Below are 21,750 nucleotides of genomic sequence, written 5' to 3'. Positions count from 1 at the left end.
TCTCCCCCATTGCAGGCAGACGTCTTACCATCTGATCCACTAAGGAATGCTATTTTTGATAACATCATTAATGTACTAAAATTGCTGTTGCAGATATATATACATATACATATATACATACACATATATAATGTAGGTACGTATATCATTAGTAACATACAAATTCAGGTTGTTTCTCTAGGACAAGATGAGCTCACAGACCTGTATCACCGGGCCAGGGAATTGTAAACTGCAGACAACCTGACTCACAAAACCAGATTAAGAAACGGTGGGGCTTCCCTGGTGGCTAGTGGTTGAGAATCTGTCTTGCAATGGAGGGGAGGTGGGTTCTATCCCTGGTCAGGGAAGTAAGACCCCACATGCCATGTAGCAACTAAGTCTGTGTGCCACAACTATAGTCTGTGCACAGTGAAAGATCCCACCTGGCGCAACTAAGACCCGATGCAGCCAAATAAATAAGTAAATAAATATATTTTAAAAGTTAGAAGATGGTGATTAATCCCAATTTCTTTGTTCTTGCCCTTTAAAACATCCCTAACTTAAAGACCAAGAAGGGGTGCATCTGACACCTGTCTCCCATGCCCTTGCTTGGCATCCTGCAAATAAATCCTTAACTTTGCTGCAAACATCTGCTGTCAAAGAGTTTGGCTTTCTGAAGCACTTTCCCAGTTACAAAATGATCAGGGTTTTTGTTTTGTTTTGTCTAGGGAAAGGACTGAGGAAGCAGCCTTATATCAACAAATGATGATATAAAGGAATGAGAACACAATGCTCTTGTGTCCTTAGGCATTGGTGGCAAGAAACTGTAGCAGTAATCGAAGTAAGTAATCCACTTGCCCATGAGTATGTACCACCCATCTTTGATTTGGTGTGTGTGTGTTGAGGGGGTGGGGAACAGTGTCCGATGTGTATCTTTGCTTCTATATTTGGGACTGACACCATTATCCACCCAGTGAGTGGGGGAGAGAAAGCCTAGATACCCAGCCCACCCAACTTCTTTTTACCCTGCTGTATGCAGTTAGATCTTCTGTCCTCCTGTCCCCAGTCTCTAGACCACTGCCCAGCTGGCCATATAACCCATTCCAGATTCTTGAATCTCCATTCCAAGAGGTTCTGAATTCGTCATCTACTGAGGGAGGGGCCTACAATCTGTATTCCTCCTCTGCCCGCCATCTGCATTTTTAAAATGCTAACTTCTGCTCTCTTACTTCAGGTGCTCTTGCTCAGCTTTTCCCTTAAGCCCTTCCAGTCTTGCGTGGCTAAAGTAGGATAATTTAATTATCCTACTGCTACCTGCCAGGGTAATTTAATTCTGATATTAATGATAGCTTGTTTGAGTTTTTCTTCTCCTTTCAGTCTCTATTTCTTCTGTTGCTTTTGGACTCTTATGTTAGAGGCTTCCACAGGTGTCTGGTAATAATTATTTAAAAGTGGGACATTTAAAAGCTGATTGAAAGTTCAGAGTCCGTGGGATATGTATTTTGAAAACCAAATGAGAGAAAAGGGCTGTAGAGGTTGGGAGGAGGTCTCAGAATTCGGTATAAAAATTTCCAAGTGCCTGATGTCGTCTAACACAAGGACTCTCTTTTTACTCTCTCCCAAATAAAAGGGCTTTCAGAATTAGGCTTTTAGGTTGATGGGTGGTATCATAAGGGTATAATTCATTCCCAAGGGAATTGCCAATCCTTTTAGTTACCCTCTTTATCCTTACTTGCAGAAGCCAGTTTCTCAGTTTTTTAGGGCCCTGATGTCTCAGTGGTAGGGGAAAAAAAAAAATCCACCTGCCAATGCAGGGAGGGTTCAATTCCTGGGTCAGAAAGATCTCCTGGAGAAGGAAAGGGCAACCCACTGCAGTATTCTTGCCTGGGAAATCCCATGGACAGAGGAACCTGGCAGGCTACAGTCCATGGGGTCCCAAAAGAGTTGGACACAACCTAGCGACTAAAACAAAATGATGTAAATAGTATTGTTTACTGGCTTTGCTCCCTGCTGGTTTAGTCTTTCAGTTCAGTTCAGTCGCTCAGTCGCGTCCAACTCTTTGCAACCCCATGGACTGCAGCACGCCAGGCCTCCCTGTCCATCACCAACTCCCGGAGTTTACCCAAACTCATGTCCATTAAGTCGGTGATGCCAACCAACCATCTCATCCTCTGTCGTCCCCTTCTCCTCCTGCCCTCAAACTTTCCCAGCATCAGAGTCTTTTCAAATGAGTCAACTCTTTGCATGAGGTGGCCAAAGTATTGGAGTTTCAGCTTTAGCATCAGTCCTTCCAATGAACACCCAGGACTGATCTCCTTTAGGATGGACTGGTTGGATCTCCTTGCAGTCCAAGGGCCTCTCAAGAGTCTTCTCCGACGCCACAGTTCAAAAGCATCAATTCTTTGGCGCTCAACTTTCTTTAGAGTCCAACTCTAACATCGATACATGACTACTGGAAAAACCATACCCTTGACTAGACAGACATTTGTTGGCAAAGTAATGTCTCTGCTTTTTAATATGCTTTCCTTCCAAGGAGGTCATAACTTTCCTTCCAAGGAGTCAGCGTCTTTTAATTCATGGCTGCCGTCACCATCTGCAGTGATTTTGGAGCCTCCCAAAACAAAGTCAGCCACTGTTTCCCCATCTATTTGCCATGAAGTGATGGACCAGATGCCATGATCTTAGTTTTCTGAATGTTGAGCTTTAAGCCAACTTTCTTCTTTCACTTTCATCAAGAGGCTCTTTAGTTCTTCTTCACTTTCTGCCATAAGGGTGGTGTCATCTGCATATCTGAGCTTTTCCAAATCATCTGAGCCCTTTGCTTTTGGTTTCAGAATTTTATCACTTTCTATCCTTGAGTTTGTGACCCTAAAAAATCCTTTTACTGTCATTTTCAGGGGGTCTAAGAGGAAGCAAATGTAGAAGCAATGTTTAAGATACCATTTTTACCTGGTAATCTAGACTGATCATTCTAAAACATACATCAGAGCAGCCACAGCATTCTTAAGAAGCTTCAGTGGTCTCTCATTGCCTACATGGCATTCAGACTCTAGTAAGGCAAGTGAGATAGTTCATTATCTTTCTAGCCTAACCTCTCACAATTGACGACTGCTTCCTCACCCCATGCTCCACAGTCCCCACACCTGGTACTGTCAGATCCAGCTGTAATAAGACCCTAGTAAGTCTTCTGGGAGAAGGCAATGGCAACCCACTCCAGTACTCTTGCCTGGCAAATCCCATGGACGGAGGAGCCTGGTAAGCTGCAGTGCATAGGATCGCTAGGAGTCAGACACGACTGAGCGACTTCACTTTCACTTTTCACTTTCATGCACTGGAGAAGGAAATGGCAACCCACTCCAGTGTTTTTGCCTGGAGAATCCCAGGGACGGGGGAGCCTGGTGGGCTGCCGTCTCTAGGGTCACACAGAGACGGACACGACTGAAGTGACTTAGCAGCAGCAGCAGCAGCAGTAAGTCTTCTGAGCCTGCCAAACTCTTATCAAGTTTCCACACCTGTGCTTCGGCTGGGTCACAGGCTAAAAACCTTTCTCTCTCCACACTGGCTCGATGAACAGTTACTCCTCTTATGGAAACACAGCTTCAACATCGCCTTTCTTCAAACTTTGTATGAGAATTTAGCTATCCTCCTCCAACCCCCATCCCATGAACTTAGCATACTGCTGGCAGTGATTGGCCATGATCCCTGAGTGTCCCTGCAAATTCTTACTAAGTATGCAAAGAACACAAGGTACTGACTGCTTAGAGTGATCAATCTTCAGAGCTGAGGTAATGTCTTCCCCAAGTAGCAGGCTTGCTTCCACTTATTGTAAAAAGAATGAACCCCCCAAACTTAGTACTCCTTTCCTGTACCACCACCCAGTTTATGTGCAAACTCCATTTATGTCCACCTCGGTCACCCAGGGGGACTGTGGAGGCTTGGAGAGCCATCAAACAGGATGCTCTGGCCACAAGTAATGAAATTCTCTAGTCTTCGACCCAGGAACCTCATGTGCGCTGCCATGAAACAGTAACAGGTTACCTTATTAGCTTTTAAATAGGGCCCAAGCCTAGACCCTTCCCAAACTGTGACTTAACACTTGTCGTAGATTTTATAGCAGCTGCATTGTTTCCAAGTCTGACCTAATTTAATCCCTCTTGACAGCAGAGGCTCATGTGTTTTGCACCTGTTTCCTGAGTATCTTTTTATTCTTCTCCATCTACTACATGGTTCCCATTCCTGATAATCAAATACATACCCCAGTATTTTGCAGATCCTTTGCACATTTATTGGTACATTCTCATTTCACTGCTTCTCTTCACCTACTTCCCAACTCATCTCTCAGTTGACAATGTCATTGTTTCTTCTGAAAATAAAAATTATTCCAAAAATAATTTTCAAAGTCCTTGATCCTACCCTGAGACAAGGTTAGATCAGTTATGTGCTCCTGTAGCATCATAGCCCATAACACGGTTGGGACTGTCTTGTGTGATTTATTCTAAGGGAGCTCATCTGCCCAGTTGAAGTCAGAGGAAAGAGTGACGGGTTCTTCATGAGTGAAGAGTTCATTCAGGCTTGGCACATTTGCCCCGCGACTGAAAAAACTGGAAGGATGAGGGAAGTCAGGCTGTTTGCAAGAGTGAGCCCACTAGAGTTCTCTAGAGAAACAGAACCAATGGAATAAATGGAGCTTAAGAAACTGGCTCAAAGAATTGCAGGGGCTGGCAAGTTTGAAACCTAGGGCAGACCCCCAGGCCAGAAATTCAGGTTAAGAGTTGATATTGCAGCCCTGAAACAGCTTGGAAACTGGCAGGGTTTCTAGGCTGCAGGCCCAAGAATTCTAATTCAGGAAACTGCAATCTGTTCTTAAGGCCTCAACTGACTGGATGAGGCCTACCCACACTATGGAGGGCAATCTGCTTTACTCAGTTTACTGATTTAAATGTTTATTACATCTAAAAAATACCTAGACAGGTGTTTCAACAAACAACTTGGCACCAAGAGCCTAGCCAAACTGAAACATAAAATTAACCACCACATCTAACATATCCATCACTGAAGCCAAACAAGCAATTTCCAATGATTGAGGAAGGGTGCAAGGACCAACCTGGGTCTCCTTTGTGTCATCATTTTCTGTTTGACATAGTGCAGTGAGAAATTCCAAAACAGTTAAAAAGAATCGATTCCTGCCATCCAACAACTGAGCTACAGATCAGATCAGATCAGTCGCTCAGTTGTGTCCGACTCTTTGCGACCCCATGAATCACAGCACGCCAGGCCTCCCTGTGCATCACCAACTCCCGGAGTTCACCCAGACTCACGTCCATCGAGTCAGTGATGCCATCCAGCCATCTCATCCTCTGTCGTCCCCTTCTCCTCCTGCCCCCAATCCCTCCCAGCATCAGAGTCTTTTCCAATGAGTCAACTCTTCGCATGAGGTGGCCAAAGTACTGGAGTTTCAGCTTCAGCATCATTCCTTCCAAAGAAATCCCAGGGCTGATCTTCAGAATGGACTGGTTGGATCTCCTTGCAGTCCAAGGGACTCTCAAGAGTCTTCTCCAACACCACAGTTCAAAAGCATCAATTCTTCGGCACTCAGCCTTCTTCACAGTCCAACTTTCACATCCATACATGACTACTGGAAAAACGATAGGCTTGACGAGATGGACCTTTGTTGGCAAAGTAATGTCTCTGCTTTTGAATATGCTATCTAGGTTAGTCCTAACTTTTCTTCCAAGGAGTAAGCGTCTTTTAATTTCATGGCTGCAGTCACCATCATAAGAAGACAATTTCTGCACACAAAAACAAGCTTACATTAAGGTTGCCGTTTACTCTGAAGTGTCTGTGCAGTTCTACTGTTGAGGGGTCTGGATTTTCTCTTTGATCAACAAGAGGGCCGTTTTCCTTAGAGAAGTTGACTATACTTACTTGAAACCCAAAGAAGGCATGAGAAACTCACCTGATGCTCTAGGGCAAGATTCTGAGAGGCAATGATACTAATATGATTAAGTGGATTAAGTCTGTCAAAGCACACTTTGCTAGATTCCAGGGAAGTAGAGATAATATCTAAAATTGGTACAGTAAGTAGTATGAGGTAATTATTTAAAACATACAGAGATTAATGGCAGAAAAAAATATTTAAAATGTGGATGCACTATAGAAGACTGGAGATGGCCTCTGCTTTCTTTACTTTAACTATATGCATCTATTTTTATTGTTTTTGTTTTTTAGAGGTAGGACCCTGGTGTCTTTATTTTTGTGATTTTTTTTTTTTTGGTCCATGGTGTAAGGCATGCGGGATCATATTTCCTGACCAGGGATTAAACCTGTGCCTGCTGCAGTGGGAGCTCGGAGTCTTAACCACTGAAGACTGATAAGTCCCCTGGTATCTTTATTTTTAAACAGACTGTTTTTAAAGCAGTTTTAGGTTCACAGCAAAACTGAGCAGAAGGTACAGAGTTCCCATATGCCCCCTGTGCTGTGCTGTGCTTAGACATATCCAACTCTTTGCAACTCCGTGGGCTGTAGCCCACCAGGCTCCTCTGTCTATAGGGATTCTCTATGCAAGAATACTGGAGTGGATTGCCATGCCCTCCTCCAGGGATCTTCGCAGGGATCGAACCCAAGGGTCTCCTGCATTGCAGGTAGATTCTTTACCAGCTGAGCTACCAGGGAAGCCCCCCATATGCCCCCTACCCCCACATATAATAACCTCCACTGTTATCAATTTTCCCCCCACACCAAGTGGTCCATTTGTTACAGCTGATGAACCTACACTGACACATTATTATCACCCAAATTTTCTAGTCTACATTAGGGATCATTCTTGGTGTCATATGCTCTATTCTAGCAGTTCAGTTCAGTTGCTCAGTTGTGTCCGACTCTTTGCGACCCCGTGGACTGCAGCACACCAGGCTTCCCTGTCTATCACCAACTCCCAGAGTTTACCCAAACTCATGTCCATTGAGTCGGTAATGCCATCCAACCATCTCATCCTCTGTTGTCCCCTTCTCCTGCCTTCAATCTTTCCCAGCATCAGTGTCTTCTCCAATGAGTCAGTTCTTCACATCAGGTGGCCCAAGTATTGGAGTTTCAGCTTCAGCATCAGTCCTTCCACTGAATATTCAGGACTGATTTCCTTTAGGATTGACTGGTTGGATCTCTTTGCAGTCCAAGGGACTCTCAAGACTCTTCTCCAACACCACAGTTCAAAAGCATCAATTCTTTGGTGCTCAGCTTTCTTTATAGTCCAACTCTCACATCCATACATGTCTACTGGAAAAACCATAGCTTTGACTAGATGGACTGTTGTTGGCAAAGTAAAGTAATATACGATTATATTATTATATATATTATAACCTGATATATTCTATAGGTTTGGACAAATATATAATCACATTTATTCACCATCATAGTAATACAGAAAATAGTTTGACTAACCTAAAAATTTCCCCTGTGCTTCACCTATTCATCCCTCTCTCCCCACCAACTCCTGGCAACCACTGATCTTTTTATGTCTCCACAGTTTTGCCTTTTCCAGAATGTCATATAGTTGGACGCATACAGTATGTACTCTTTTCAGACAGGCATCTTTCACTTAGTCATAGCCATGTAAGTTCACTCCTTGTCTTTTCATGGCTTGACAGCTCATTTCTTTTTAGGACCAAATAATATTCTATTGTCTGGATGTACCACAGTTTATTCATTTATCTACTTTATTTTTATTTTAAAGAATACTCCATTCCAACAACACACAGTTTGAAAATCTAAGCCTCCTCTTCTGTGACACCTTCCCTATTCTGGCTAGTGTTCCCCAGAACTTGGCCACTATCTTAGTGCTTACTTAGCACTGCATTTCTAACTATTTTATTCATCCCTTCTACTCCATCAGCAGTTTGCCTGGTTCATAAGAGATGTCCTATTATTGAAATGCCTGAATCAGCGAAGTAAGATATAACTAGGTGATGCCAAGAATGGATCCTGAGTATGACTGTCACTGTGCTGTTCACCATGATATACTACCTAAAAATCTTTATTTAGAAAAAGTACACACACATTTAAATGTACTCATTACATGTATTTGTCACCAATGCATCACAAGGAATTCACAAAAAGTAGGCTTAGTTTAGTCTACAATATAGATTCTGTGAAAACATATTTCTCATTTTCTCTGCAGCTTACCATACCTATATAAATTTAAAGCAGCTAAACAACATTTGAGATTACACTGATATAAAACTGTAATTCACAGTTCAGAAACTTGTGAAATAAAAGGTCATGGTGGAGAAAGAGTCAGAAATCTGTAAAATTACTAAAGTGTCACAGTACCATTTTCTTTTCTAAAAACATCTCAATAAAACCAAAAACTATGGAAAACACAAAAGTCAAACCAGAGATTTTGGTTTAGTACTTTCCCTGAGTCTCTTGTTTTATTTAAAAAAATCAAATGTAAAAAATGTAAGTAAGGCTAGTTCAAAAGCGACCCAAAGGTCTCGCCTCCTCCATGGTGCCACTAAAAATACCTTTAAGACCAGAGGCTACATACACAAATGGGCCCAGGGTGTTATTCAAATGCCAGTTTGCTTGTGTCCCCAGCGCAGGGTTATGTGGCCACTGCTGCCTGCCACATATGGGCTTAAAGAGCTGCCAACGGTTTCTCTTGCCTGCCATGACACAACATATGAAACTAAATACGGAATGAAGAGAAAAAGACTATGGTTATTAATAAATATTATAATTCTAGGTGGATTTGGACACTATGTACACCACATCAAGGTCAGTTCAGTTCAGTCAGTTCAGTCGCTCAGTCGTGTCCCACATCAAGGTAATGCACCTAAAAAACACTTTTGTTTTAAAAAGCTTACATAAGCAAGGGCTTTGGGCAAGTCGCCTCAGATGTTAACAAACAGTTAAAAAAAACAAAACCTTAAAAAAGTCTAAATCATTAGATCTCAGTAAAGTAGAGTAAGTGGTAAATTAATGAGTCGATGCTTGGAATTAGATGAGTACACTGACTGGAAAAGGCTGTTGTCTCTTTGTTCCTTAAAATTGGCCCCTACAGTGTTTCTACTTGATCATCTCATTGCATACACATGTTTGAAACTGATCAAGCACTTCATTAAAAGACATATAATCCAATGAAGGATAAAACATTTGTTAGAATCTAAAAAAATGTATCTTTTACTTCAAATGTACTAGGTTACTTTCTGTGCTTCTACCATAAGGGCACTAAGTAGTATGGATCATATTAACACTTTCTAGTCAAATGTAAGAAAATTTTTTGCACAGACATCTTTTTACAATCAGGGCATTTCAGAGCTAGGTGGCAAACTGTGTCCCCCTTTTGAAATCTTGACTGCAGACCAACAGCCAACATTTCAAAAGCTAATTCACTGTCTTAACATTGGGAGGTGGAATGATGGCTCTAACCACCAAAATAACTGCTAGTTATTGAATTTAATAATATAAACACCTCATCGCACAGGTGAGGAAAGTGAGGCACAAAACGTTTTTTTTTTTTTTTTTTTCTAAGAGAACTGTAGATGATAGATAACTTTGGGGTATAATGGATTCAAGTTTAATTGAATCTGATGTATTGAATCATATGATATATAATGAACAATGAACTCACATGTCCTGTTTGCATCACAACACCCTAGTCTAACCTCTTGCAAACTCTTTAAAGCATGGACCTGGCAAATGACACTTAACCACTTGTCTTCTCTAACCAAGCTAACTAATGCTTGAGAGAAAAAAACCAAACAAAACACATATTGTTGTATGAAATGCAATTAGCAATGTTCAATTATGAAAATATTCCATAAATGAATTTCAATAACTCTTAAACATTCCACAAAATTTCCTAAGAACCTGTGAGAGTACAATACCTGGCAATCCTCTCTAAAACAGAAATTCACCTATCTGCTGCATTACTGCTGATGATCTGAAATGTACATGACCTCTAAAAAATAACAGTACTGAATAAAACTGAAAGGATCACCCAAGTTCCTACATAATACCGAAGTATTTATCCAGGATTACTGAATAAATCATAGCAATTTGGTATCCTTTTCAGAAAAAAAAATCTCAAAACTTACAGCACAAGCATTTATTGTACCAACTGAGTAACAGTAAATGAAGGTATAACCACTACAGCTTCTTCACCAACTTTTGTGTCCTGAAATATCATGTCTGCCTCTGGCAGCTACCATTCCAATTCCACAGGGTATTTTCCAGTCAGACAAGCTGTACAATGATTATTCTTTTCAAAACATTGCAGACCATTCTCATTTCCTTGAATCATAATATCTTCCTTTGTACAATGACCATTGTTTTCAAAGCACTGCAGACCATTCCCATTTTCTTGAACCGCAATGTCTTGCTTTTTCACTCTCTGTTTTTTCAATGTTCCTTCTTGTACAGATGAAACCAGCCCTTCTACTGACAGATACACAACACTGTTTGCTCCTAAAGGGGGAAAGAGGGGGAAAAGGTCATGACACTTCCTTTGGAAAGGAAGAACTGCCTAGCAGAGAATAGTTACAAACAGAAAAACATAAGCCAGAATAAAAATTTCTCCTTTAGCCTCTCTTTTTTATTTTTTTAAAATTTCAATTATTTACTTATTTATTGGCTGCATGGCTTCTGGGATCTTAGCTCCTCGACCAAGGATTGAACCTGGGCCCTCAGCAGTAAGAGCTCATAGTCCTAGCCACTAGACTGCTAGGGAATTCCCTCCTTTAGCCTCTCTTAAAAAAAAAAAGGAGGGTAGTGGTGGTGGCTGGAGCATCAATAAAACACAGGATCTTTATTATTTTTTTAAATTTTAAATTTGAATTTAAGGGATAACATAATTTAAAATAGCACTGGAGAATCTGTGTCTAAAATGGATTCAAAAGGCTTCAGGAGTCAGTTTTCTTAAATAATAGATTTTGAAGTCAGGAAGATCTGGGTTCACATTTAAGCTCAAGGTCATTTACTTTTCCCAGGTCTATATTTTTTATCTATCAGATACGGGAAATACTAACTATAGCATTTTCATATTATTATTACAATAATGTAGATATGGTCCTGGCAAAGAATGAGTGTTCACAATGTATCAGTTGGGTAATGTTCAAAATACTTAACTGCTAAGGTAGAGACACAACCAGGCATGACCAGTCAAGAGAAACACCAGCCCTAAAGCAAAGAATGTGGTGGACATACCATACATGGATGAACATGTAGATGATATTTATAGTTTATACCTCAACTGAATTTGAAAGGTAAATGTCTTCCCAGGATGACCTCCATCTGCAAGTCTTCTGACCTCATTGTTAATGATGAGTCTACACAAGCTTTTCACTTTTGATTTGTACCCACATCCAAATTGTTTTATTAGAAATCTGTGGTGAAAGTACTTATTTTTCTTCTGATCTGAGCTTCGGGAGATGTGAACTGATATGTGGCTCTCTGCTGTGAAAGCCCTTCTTCCTTCTCCTGCAAGCTCACCTGGCCTAGCTCTCCTATCACAGCACTCACTATGGTGTCCATATACACCAGGCACTCCCACTGTTCGTCTGCTCAACATATATAATGTCTTCTTTCAACAAATATTGAACACTCTTTTTCATGAAAAATGTAAAGATTGATAAGCTTGGATTTTCTGTTAAAAAATGAATAAAGATCAACGTTTATAGAAATTTTGATACCTACCTAGATAGTCTGAAATATGCTCAAATTCTGGTTTGTTGGCAATAAGCTCTTCTTTTGTTGGTATGTTTATTCCCATGAAGCATGGATATCTAATTGGTGGTGAAGCTACGCGAATATGTACCTTGGAAAGAAATCATTTCATGCATTTATTAGTTCGACGTTCACTGGAAGAACAATTATGCAAAATTCTGTCACTGGCAAATGCAACATAAAATTGTTTTATAGAATGTTTTAAAAACATATGGGCAGCAAAGCACACTACAAAATTTCTTTCAAAATAATAGGTAGAAAAAAATCATGTGATATACATACAGACCTCCAAATGTTAAGTCAGAATTACTTTTAGAATTAACTTAAAGAACGACCAAGAATCCTACTTGAGCAGCCCTGTTCTAGACCCTAAAGTGACCTGGACACGAATTCTGAAATTTTAGCCACTTTTAAAGGGCTCTTTATACAGAGCTTCCCATTGTTTCTTTCTGTCACCTACTGACAAGGACATTTCTTTCTTCTGATCTCTCATTTTTCATTTATTACATTCCTAGGACCACCTTCATTTTTCTAACACTTGAAAGGAACTTTTGCCTACCTCTTATTTTACCATTTTATTAGTAAAAAGAAAATAGCACCTACCAGGATATTAAAAAAAAAAATAAAAAACCTTACTATTACAAAGAGCTATGTTTGTCTACTTTTTTTAATCTATCATTATTTTCTGACTTTTGTCAGGAAAATTTACAAAGCTATAATCAGTGTCCACATTTACTTTTTACCTTTCTTATAACAGCAAAGATTTCCCCATGTTTAGCAGTCTTTACAGTTTTTAATGGTTGCATTGTATTTCATCATATTGATGTATCAATTTACCAAATCATTTCCTGCCGGTAGATATATAAGCTATTTCCAGTTCTTGTACTTATTTGTGTCTTATTCTTTTTTTACTATAGTATGGGTGCTGAACTAACTTTACACTTTTTTGTCTTCATTACATCATTTTCACAGAATTCCAAACAGAGTATCATAATCATAACTAGTCATTAAAAAAGGCTAGAAATCTTAAGCATAATTATCTTAGACTGTCATATTGCTTTGTATATCATTTTCTCCACAATGGATTTTATTTCTAAATCTAATCAACTATTAGTAAATGACACATCTCATTTAGTAATATGAATTACTGAAGTATTTAGTTAGAATAAGCTTTGCGATTTGATAATATAACCCAGTGGGTCAAATTATTACAGTAGGACTGCTTCTACATCTTCATAAAAAAAGTAATCAATATCCTACAAATTTAAAAGTATTCTATTTTGTGATTTGTTAGTTTTAAATTAGGTTTATAAAAATTTTAACATAAAATTTTGCCGATTTTATCATATTGTAAATTATTGGTGCTTTAGCACAGGTGTTTTAATATTACTTACCTCTTTTGCACCAGATTCTTTGAGTAACTTGATTATGGGTGAGATGGTATTGCCTCTCACAATTGAATCGTCTACAAGAACAATTCTTTTTCCTTTAAAGTTGTCTGACAGTACTCCAAATTTTTTCGCAACACCAAGTTGTCTTAACCTCATGTTTGGCTGAATGAATGTTCTTCCTACATACCGGTTTTTACACAGCACCTCCACGTATGGAAGCCCACACTAACAGAAGGAATAAAAGGACAATGAGCAGCACAGACATGGAGAACGCAAGGGCCCTGTTTTCTCTAGGTCATGCTTCCATTAGAACATGTATGTAAAAATTTTAAATGCAGTTATAATTTTGAGCTCTCCATCATCAGATTACAATTTTCCTTCACTATCTAAACTGTAGGGAAGCCAAGGCAAGAAGAAAAATTATCAAAAGTTTTCTACTTAGCAGGAAAACAATTCATTTTACTAGAATTTGTAATGTTTCTTTCTTACGTATTGTTATTTCTCTATCTTGGAAGGAAATGCTAAGAATGTGAACACATGACAAAGAATAAATCACTATGAGAAAAAGGAACATATTGTATGCATATTATTTCTTTAAAAAGTTCATAAACTGAACTTCCCAACACAATGAATGTTGGGTATTATACCCCAGAATCACTATAATTATATAATCTACTTGGTTATGAAAAATGCAGTTAAGCATAGTACTAAGAACATTATACAAAATTAAAAAAAATAGCTTTATTACTACCCACACTCAGCAGGAAAGAATACACCAGTGGCTTATAAGGGTACTTTATAATAAGTAAATATTACCACTAAACTCAATAGATAGTATGATGTTATCTTTCCAAAATGAGGAGATCATTCTCCTCCTCTTTGGGTGAATTTTTTGTGGACCCACTAAAAAACAGTGCCACTAAATGAAAAGGCTGGAAAATAAGTAACTCTTTAAAGAAACAATGTTTTTTTCCTTACTCATAAATTGATGAGTTTCTCTTTATATACATGAATTGCTAATCCCAGTGCTAAATAAGCAATTCACTGTGTGTTAATGAAGAGAAAAATACCTTTGTTGCGTAACCAAGAGCAGCAGGTGTAGCAGATTCTGGGACAGTGCTAACCAAATCTGCATCCACGGGGGCTTCAATGGCCAGCTGCTGACCACAGCGATATCTTACTGTGTAAACCATCTGGTCTAGAATATTTGGAAAAGGAAATAGATTTTTACTTAGTATAATATAGCCCAGCATATCATTATTGGAAGAGACTAGCTTGTTAGAACTCTATAGAATTGAGTACCAAAAGAAAAGCACGACAAAAAAAACACTAAAGTGGAAACTCATAAATCAGAGGGAATTCACTCTTAAAAAAAAAAAATTAACCTTGGGATTCCCCTAGTGGTCCAGTGGTTAAGAATTCAACTTGCAATTCAGGGGACGAGGATTCAATCGCTGGTCAGGGAACTAAGATGCTGCAGAGCAGCTAAGCCCGTGTGCTCTGGAACCTTCATGCCACAACTAGAGAGCCAGGCTGCTGCAACGACTGAAGCCACTAGACAGCCAGCGTGCTGCTGAAGCTGGTGCGCTGCCCCAAGAGTCCATGCACCACAACAAAGATCCTACATGACATGATGAAGCTCTGAGGGGCCACAACTAGGACCCGAAGCAGCCAAATAAATGTAAGTTAATTAATTAAAAAAGTTAACCTTAATACATAGCTAAAAATCATAATCTTTACTCCAAAAAGGAAAAAAATCTGACAGAGGAACTGTGATCTTTTCACAACATATAACTGTGCCTTCAAAGCCTTTGGGCCCAAGCACTTTTTTGTTTCAATGAGATAACAGATTTATATCAATAGTTAGAGATATTTTACTTACTTTCAAATATACTATCTGGTCTTGCAAAATAAACATATTCAAAGATGCAGAAAGCCATTGCGTTTCCTTCAGACCTTGGTATAATATCAAGAGTTTGGATTTTATGTCTGGATATCTCCACAATTTCTCCAGGCAAGACTTCACGGTAATATCTTGGGAAACAATGTTAAAGGAGACTTGAAGTAAACCAGTCCTTAAGGCTAATTATCTATTATAAAGAACACAGAGTCCCTTTCCTTATAATGGAAAAAGGGTTCAGTTTAATATAAAGTCTATTGGCTTAAAAAAGACAGTATTCCTTCAACAGTAATTTCTATAAATCTGCTACCCTACACTTGAATTTAGAATTTTAAAAAATAAAAGTCCTGCATTTTATTGATTTGTAACAGAATGAAGGTTAAAGAGAACATTTTTATCCTGGCTTAAATTTTTTTGCTCTTAACTATTCCTTGTTGAGGAGATTCTTCCTTTCTAAAATAGGTCTCACGGTATTTTGAAAACAAGATCCCAGTTTCAGGATGAGAAGGTACTACTGGCACGTTAGGGTTTCCCTAGTGGTTCTGTGTAAAGAATCTGCCTGCCAATGCAGGAGACATGGATTCGATCTCTGGGTTAGGAAGATGCCCTGGAGAAGGAAATGGCAATCCCCTCCAGTATTCTTGCCTGGGAAATCCCAAGGACATAGAAGCCTGGTGGGCTACAGTCTATGGGTTCACAGAAGTCAGACATGACTTAGCAACTAAACCAGGACATTAATGTTAGTGCAACTGCTGAGCACAATGTACAAAAGAAACTGCATTTAAAAGCATGTGTTTTGGCAGACATTAGAAGCAAAACTTTCATGTAAAAATTTTTTTAATTGACATGGAAAAGTTGTTACGCTGAATGCTACAAAATTTACCTTGCACCGATAGATAAAAAGCTACAAGATTCTGAAGACACCACCCATCCTTCCGTTTCTGATGTTTTTTTTCCTGTAAATCACAAGACAATCAATTCAGTTATTGAATTCAAGAAATTTAAAAGAGGCTACCTATTTTAGGAGAACAGTTAAACACCAATTTTATAAACAAAAGAACTCATACACTATCCATGACTATGACTTTAAGAACTCTTCATTTGACTAGTACCAAAGATAAGATTACAAGCTTCCTATAAACAAAATGATTTCATGGCTTGAATAAGACATCTGACAAGTCAAAAAGAAAATCACTGAAATCATACTGCACAAATGAAAAAGCTGGGCAAAGGATATGAATAGGCCGTTCAGGCAGGACAAAACAGGAATGCCCATTAAATGTATTAAAAGTGGCTCATCCTCAGAAATACTCAAGGAAATGTACTTTAAAAACTAAGTGCCAAGACTTCCCTGGCAGTCCAGTGGTTTAAAAGTTGGTGCTTCCAATACAAGGAGTACGAGTTCGGTTACTGATCAGGGAACTAAGATCCCACGTCCTACCTGGAGTGACTAAAAAAGAGGAAAAAACTAAGTGCCACTTTTTTCTTTTTTACCTAGCTTTTTTATTCAATAAGTTCCTAATACCTAAAGATTTCAGGGTGTGCCAACAGTAGGACAATGACTTGGAAAAGCATTATGAAATTATTGTATTTCTTTTGACGTTCATTACCTTTATCATTTATATCAGAAATAGGAATAAGACGACCAATGCATAAAGGACGATTTCCATAGGGATCTCGGACTGCATAAATCACATCTTTGTGCATTATAAGCAGAGAATATGCTGTGGGTGCTTCCTTCATTAAATTTTTAATCCTGCAATCAGTTAAATAATTCAATGAATAATTTTCATTATAAACGCATGCAAGACAAAGGTCTCATTATCACAGCTGCAAGCTCAGTCTACTTTTATAATTACCTAGCCACCCAGTCTGGGGTGTCATCTTGTTCCTGAGGAGGGGTATAAGCCAGTAGCTGGGTGATCATTTCACTATCAGAACTTGTTGACAGACCAATACCATGACGCAGAAGCTATTTAGAAAGGAGAAAAGTCATAATCAATAGAGGGGAAACTTCAATTCACCCTTCACCCAAGAGCCTGCCATCACAGAAAGAGATCAGGTATTGTGTGGATGCTGTTATGAAATCCTGCATTCTACCAATGGTAGGTATATATATCTAATAATATACTAATAATATACTGTATATCTACTGCTGGAGGCAATGGGAAGTCTCTGAAGCTTTTCAAACAGGGGGATAAAAAAGTGCTTTAGGAGGTATACAGGAAAGCCTTTGAAAACGAAGTTTGGAGGAATGTAGACCTGCAGTAGGTAGGTGGGGAGGCAGATGGGGACGGCATGAGGGTTTGGGATTGTGGTTCTAACTTTTTCAGTCCACTCCTGACAAACAGGACACATTCCCGTAAGAGTGGCACACTGCGGTAGGTACTTTCAGCCCAGGTTTGCTGGCGGTGGTGATGGTGGCTACCTACCCTCACTGATCAGCCCCGATGCAGTGAAACGTGCTGAGATGAAGCTGAGTACCTGCCTAAGGGGCTAGGTCTAGAAATAATGAACAAGGTGTTGTTTATAATTGAACTTTTGGTGGTGATCTCTAAAGAGTGAGTTTTAAAATAATTTTTACTTCATATTCATATTTTTGATTTAATAAAAAATTTGTTTTCATTTGGTAGCAAAAAACTTTATTATTACAATGACAATGCCAGAGCCTAAGAAGAGGGTAGGACAAAGTTCTGGGAATAAATCAGTTTTCCAAATCACTATTCCAAAACAATGCATCAGAATCACCTCAGGAGCATATTACACTGCAGATTAAGCCACCTCATTCCCACCCCAGACTCTGGGGGGAATATCTTAGAATTTGTAATGAGAACAAGTACTCTGGGTAATTCTGTTACAGTTGTCCTTTGCAATTAGGTAACAGGTGGCAACAACAAGATAATACACTTTACCAAGATCCTCCATACTTCTTTTCAATAATTTATCACAATCATGAAAAAAGCATTAAAAAAAAACACCCTTACCTTTTTCCTTAAGCGCGCAGCATTAACTAATTCGCCATTATGTGCCACAGCTATTTTTCCATGAAGTGTTTCAACAACAAAGGGCTGGCAATTTTCTAATTCACAGTTTCCTGTTGTGGCATACCTTGTGTGTCCAATTCCAAGATTTGAAGTATATAATTTCTTCAAATTGTCTTCAGTAAATACGTGATTTACAAGACCCATTCCCTTGCAAAGTCAAAATAAAAGCTCATCTTAGGGAAAAAAACACTAGTAGCACTGTTACTGGAGAAGGCAATGGCACCCCACTCCAGGATTCTTCCTGGAGAATCCCATGGATGGAGGAGCCTGGTAGGCTGCAGTCCATGGGGTCGCTAAGAGTCGGGCACAACTGAGCGACTTCACTTTCACTTTTCACTTTCATGTATTGGAGAAGGAAATGGCGACCCACTCCAGTGTCCTTGCCTGCAGAATCCCAGGGACCCGGGAGCCTGGTGGGCTGCCGTCTATGGGGTCGCACAGAGTTGAACATGACTGAAGCGACGCAGCAGCAGCAGCAGCAGCACTATTATAAGCTTCTGCTCAGACAATTCCAAATTAGAAAATGAAGTTCACTTAATTTCCCTGTGCTTCAGAATTCTAATCTTTAAAAAAAAAAAAAACTAACCTAATTGTAAGAACTGTAAAGCATTAAAATATATATCTGTGGTGGAATTCATATAACAAAATTAATCATGCTTGTTTTATAAGATTGTTGTTTAGTCACTAAGTCGTGTCTGACTCTTTTGCCATCTCATGGACTGTAGCCCTCCAGGCTCCTCTGTCCATGGAATTCTCCAGGCAAGAATACTGGAATGGGTAGCCAACCCCTTCTCCAGAGGATCTTCCTGACCCAGGGATTGAACCCGGGTCTCCTGCACTGCAGGCAGATTCTTTACCTACTGAGTCACCTGTTTCATATGATGCTGCTAAGTCACTTCAGTTGTGTCCGACTCTGTGCGACCCCAGAGACGGCAACCCACCAGGCTCCCCTGTCCCTGGGATTCTCCAGGCAAGAACACTGGAGTGGGTTGCCATTTCCTTCTCCAATGCATGAAAGTGAAAAGTGAAAGTGAAGTCACTCAGTCATGTCCAACTCTTAGCAACCCCATGGACGGTAGCCCACCAGGCTCCTCTGTCCATGGGATTTTCTAGGCAAGAGAACTGGAGTGGGGTGCCATTGCCTTCTCCGTTTCATATGATACTTCTTGATAAAACATTGAAGAACAGATGTACTAAGTGGTAACATCTGTCAACTATAATCAACTAAATTATAATTTTAAATTCAAAGTATGTTAAAGTATTCAAATAAATGATAACTTGTCTGAGTCAATCTAGCAAATTATCACTGGGAGAGAAATGCACCGTAGAAGAACAAATAAAAACGCTGACCCTTGAACAATACAGCTTGGACTGCACAGGTCCACTTATTCATGGATTTTTTTTTTTCCAATAAATATATCAGAAAAAAATTTTTGGAGATTAGCAATGATATAAAAATACAGTGAGCCATGTAGCCTAGAGTAAAAAATTTAAGAAACTGAGTATGTCATGGATGCATAAAATATTTGTAGATACTAATCTATTTTATCATTTACTACCATAAAAATATACAGAAACCTATTATAAAATGTTAACATTTATCAAAACTTATGCACACAAAAAACACAAACCATAACTGGTGCTATTTGCTTTTTCAAGAAATGTAAACAAGCATAAGGGTGCAGTATTAAGTAACTGCATAAAATGAACTGTAGTCCATACTGCACTACTGAAATTATTTTGGAGCCACCTCCTGTTAATATTGTGGGGAGTTCAAGTGTTGCAAGTATCCACTTGAATGCAAGTATGCCATCTGATGTTAATCACCTCTGGGTGAGCCACTCATCTCTACATTAAGTTGCTTATTGTAGTGAAAAGTCTCCTCTCCCAGTTATTGAGTATTTTTCTTCGTGTTCAGTGCAATACTGTAAACCTTGAATGACACCACAGGACTCATACAAAGTGACACTGGTGACACTGGAAGTGCTCTCAAGAAGTAAAGCCGTGACTTTACAAGAAAAAGTTGCATTGCTTGAAGTCTCCTGTAGATTGTGGCCTACAGCTGTGGTGGCCCTGCCATTTCAAGATAAATGAATCCAGCATAAAGACCATTGTAAAAAAAAAAGAAAGGGAAACATATGAAGCCATTGTTGCAGCTATACCAGCTGGCACAAACACTATGTACTTTTTGTAAAACACTCTTTTATCTCATATTGAAAATGCAGCTCTTAGGTGGGTTCAGGATCGCTGTAAGAAAGGCATACCTATTTAATAAGATTTGAGAAAAAGTGTAGTTATTTAAATGATGACAAGGCAAAAGGAAGGTGAAGGATCTAAAGCTGGAGAATTAAATGTCAGTGAAGGATGGGTGGAGATTTTTAGGGAGAAGTTTGGCTTAAAAAACATCAAGATTTAAGGCCAGAAAGGATGGACTAACTCTCTGGTTTTATGCAAATGCAGTAGTGTTTATAATTAGGACTGCCCTTATCTACAAGTTTCGAGCCCCTGAACCTTGAAGGGAAAGGATAAACAGCAGCTGCTAGTCTTCTAACTCATGATTGAACCATAAAGCTTGCACAACATGAACTCTTTTTCTGGATTGGTACCATTCACTGATGCTTTATTCCTGAAGTCAGGAAGTACCCTGCCAGTAAAGCACTGCTTTTTAAAGTTCTGTTGATATTGGGCAATGCCCTTGGCTACTCAGAACCCCGTAAGTTCAACAGTGTTGAAGCCAAGTGGCTGAAGTGATCTGCTTGCTCCCAAACATGACATCTCTCATTCAGCCTCGATGTCAGGGGATCATAAGGACTTTCAAGGCTCATTACACATGGTACTCTATGGAAAGGACTGTCAGTGCCATGGAAGACAACCCCAACAGAATGAATGGCATGAAAGTCTGAAAGAATTACACCACTGAAGATGCCACTGTCGTTATTAAAAAAGCTGTAAAAGCCATCAAGCCTGAGACAATAAATCCATGCCAGAGAAAACTGTGTCCAGAGGTTGTGCATGACTTCACAGGATTTACAATAGAACTAATCAAGGAAATCACAAAAGAGATTGTGGATATGGCAAAAAATTAAAAATAACTGATGGAGATGAGTGCTTTTGAACCAGTGCCAGGTGACGAGGAAGAAAACATGAAGAAAGCAGTGCCAGAAAACAAACTGACATCAGACAGTCCAGCAGAAGGGTTCTGATTGTTTAAGACTGCTTTTGACTTATTTTACGATATAGACCTTTCTAAGGGCACTAAACTAAAGCAAAGGGTAGAAGGATGGTATTGTACAGAAACATGTTTAGAGAAGTAAAAAACCAAGTAAGTGAGACAGAAACTATGATGTATCCATCAAGCTACACCCGGTGTGCCTTCCTCTCCTGCCTCCCCTCCCACCTCCACTATCTCCTTCCACATCCGAGACAGCAAAACCAACCTCTCCTCAGCCTACTCATCATGAACGAGGACTACTAGGATGAAGAACTTTATGATGATCCACTTCAATTTAATGAACAGTGATTAATCATCATATTGTACAGTTAATAAAGTTATCTTACTGTGGACTGAGCGACTTCACTTTTCACGTTCATGCATTGGAGAAGGAAATGGCAATCCACTCCAGTGTTCTTGCCTGGAGAATCCCAGGGACGGGGGAGCCTGGTGGGCTGCCGTCTATGGGGTCGCACAGAGTCGGACACGACTGAAGTGACTTAG

General features: G+C 39.4%; 1 protein-coding gene across 3 annotated transcripts in view; it reads right to left on the bottom strand.

Moving 5' to 3' along the window:
- Positions 1-8,032: 8,032 nt before the first annotated feature.
- Positions 8,033-21,750, bottom strand: part of PPAT (phosphoribosyl pyrophosphate amidotransferase) — a 41,208-nt gene continuing 27,490 nt past the window's right edge. For 2 of the 3 annotated variants that reach the window (XM_086405641.1, XM_086405643.1), the window contains exons 3-11: positions 17,976-18,182; positions 16,851-16,963; positions 16,602-16,747; positions 15,875-15,947; positions 14,974-15,125; positions 14,162-14,289; positions 13,095-13,316; positions 11,671-11,791; positions 10,070-10,443 (exon numbers count right to left, since the gene is read on the bottom strand). In XM_086405641.1, the coding sequence (XP_086261767.1) occupies positions 10,181-10,443; positions 11,671-11,791; positions 13,095-13,316; positions 14,162-14,289; positions 14,974-15,125; positions 15,875-15,947; positions 16,602-16,747; positions 16,851-16,963; positions 17,976-18,182 (1,425 nt within the window). In that variant the 3' untranslated portion in view covers positions 10,070-10,180. Of the gene's footprint in view, positions 10,444-11,670; positions 11,792-13,094; positions 13,317-14,161; positions 14,290-14,973; positions 15,126-15,874; positions 15,948-16,601; positions 16,748-16,850; positions 16,964-17,975; positions 18,183-21,750 lie in introns of all 3 variants that reach the window. The other variant, XM_086405644.1, reaches the window with a different exon arrangement.

This window comes from Bos grunniens, chromosome 6, assembly GCF_055505025.1.
Source record: "Bos grunniens cultivar Pamir isolate PY7600 chromosome 6, Bosgru_T2T1.0, whole genome shotgun sequence".
NCBI lineage: Eukaryota > Metazoa > Chordata > Mammalia > Artiodactyla > Bovidae > Bos > Bos grunniens.
This window is presented reverse-complemented; position numbering and strand designations above follow the sequence as displayed.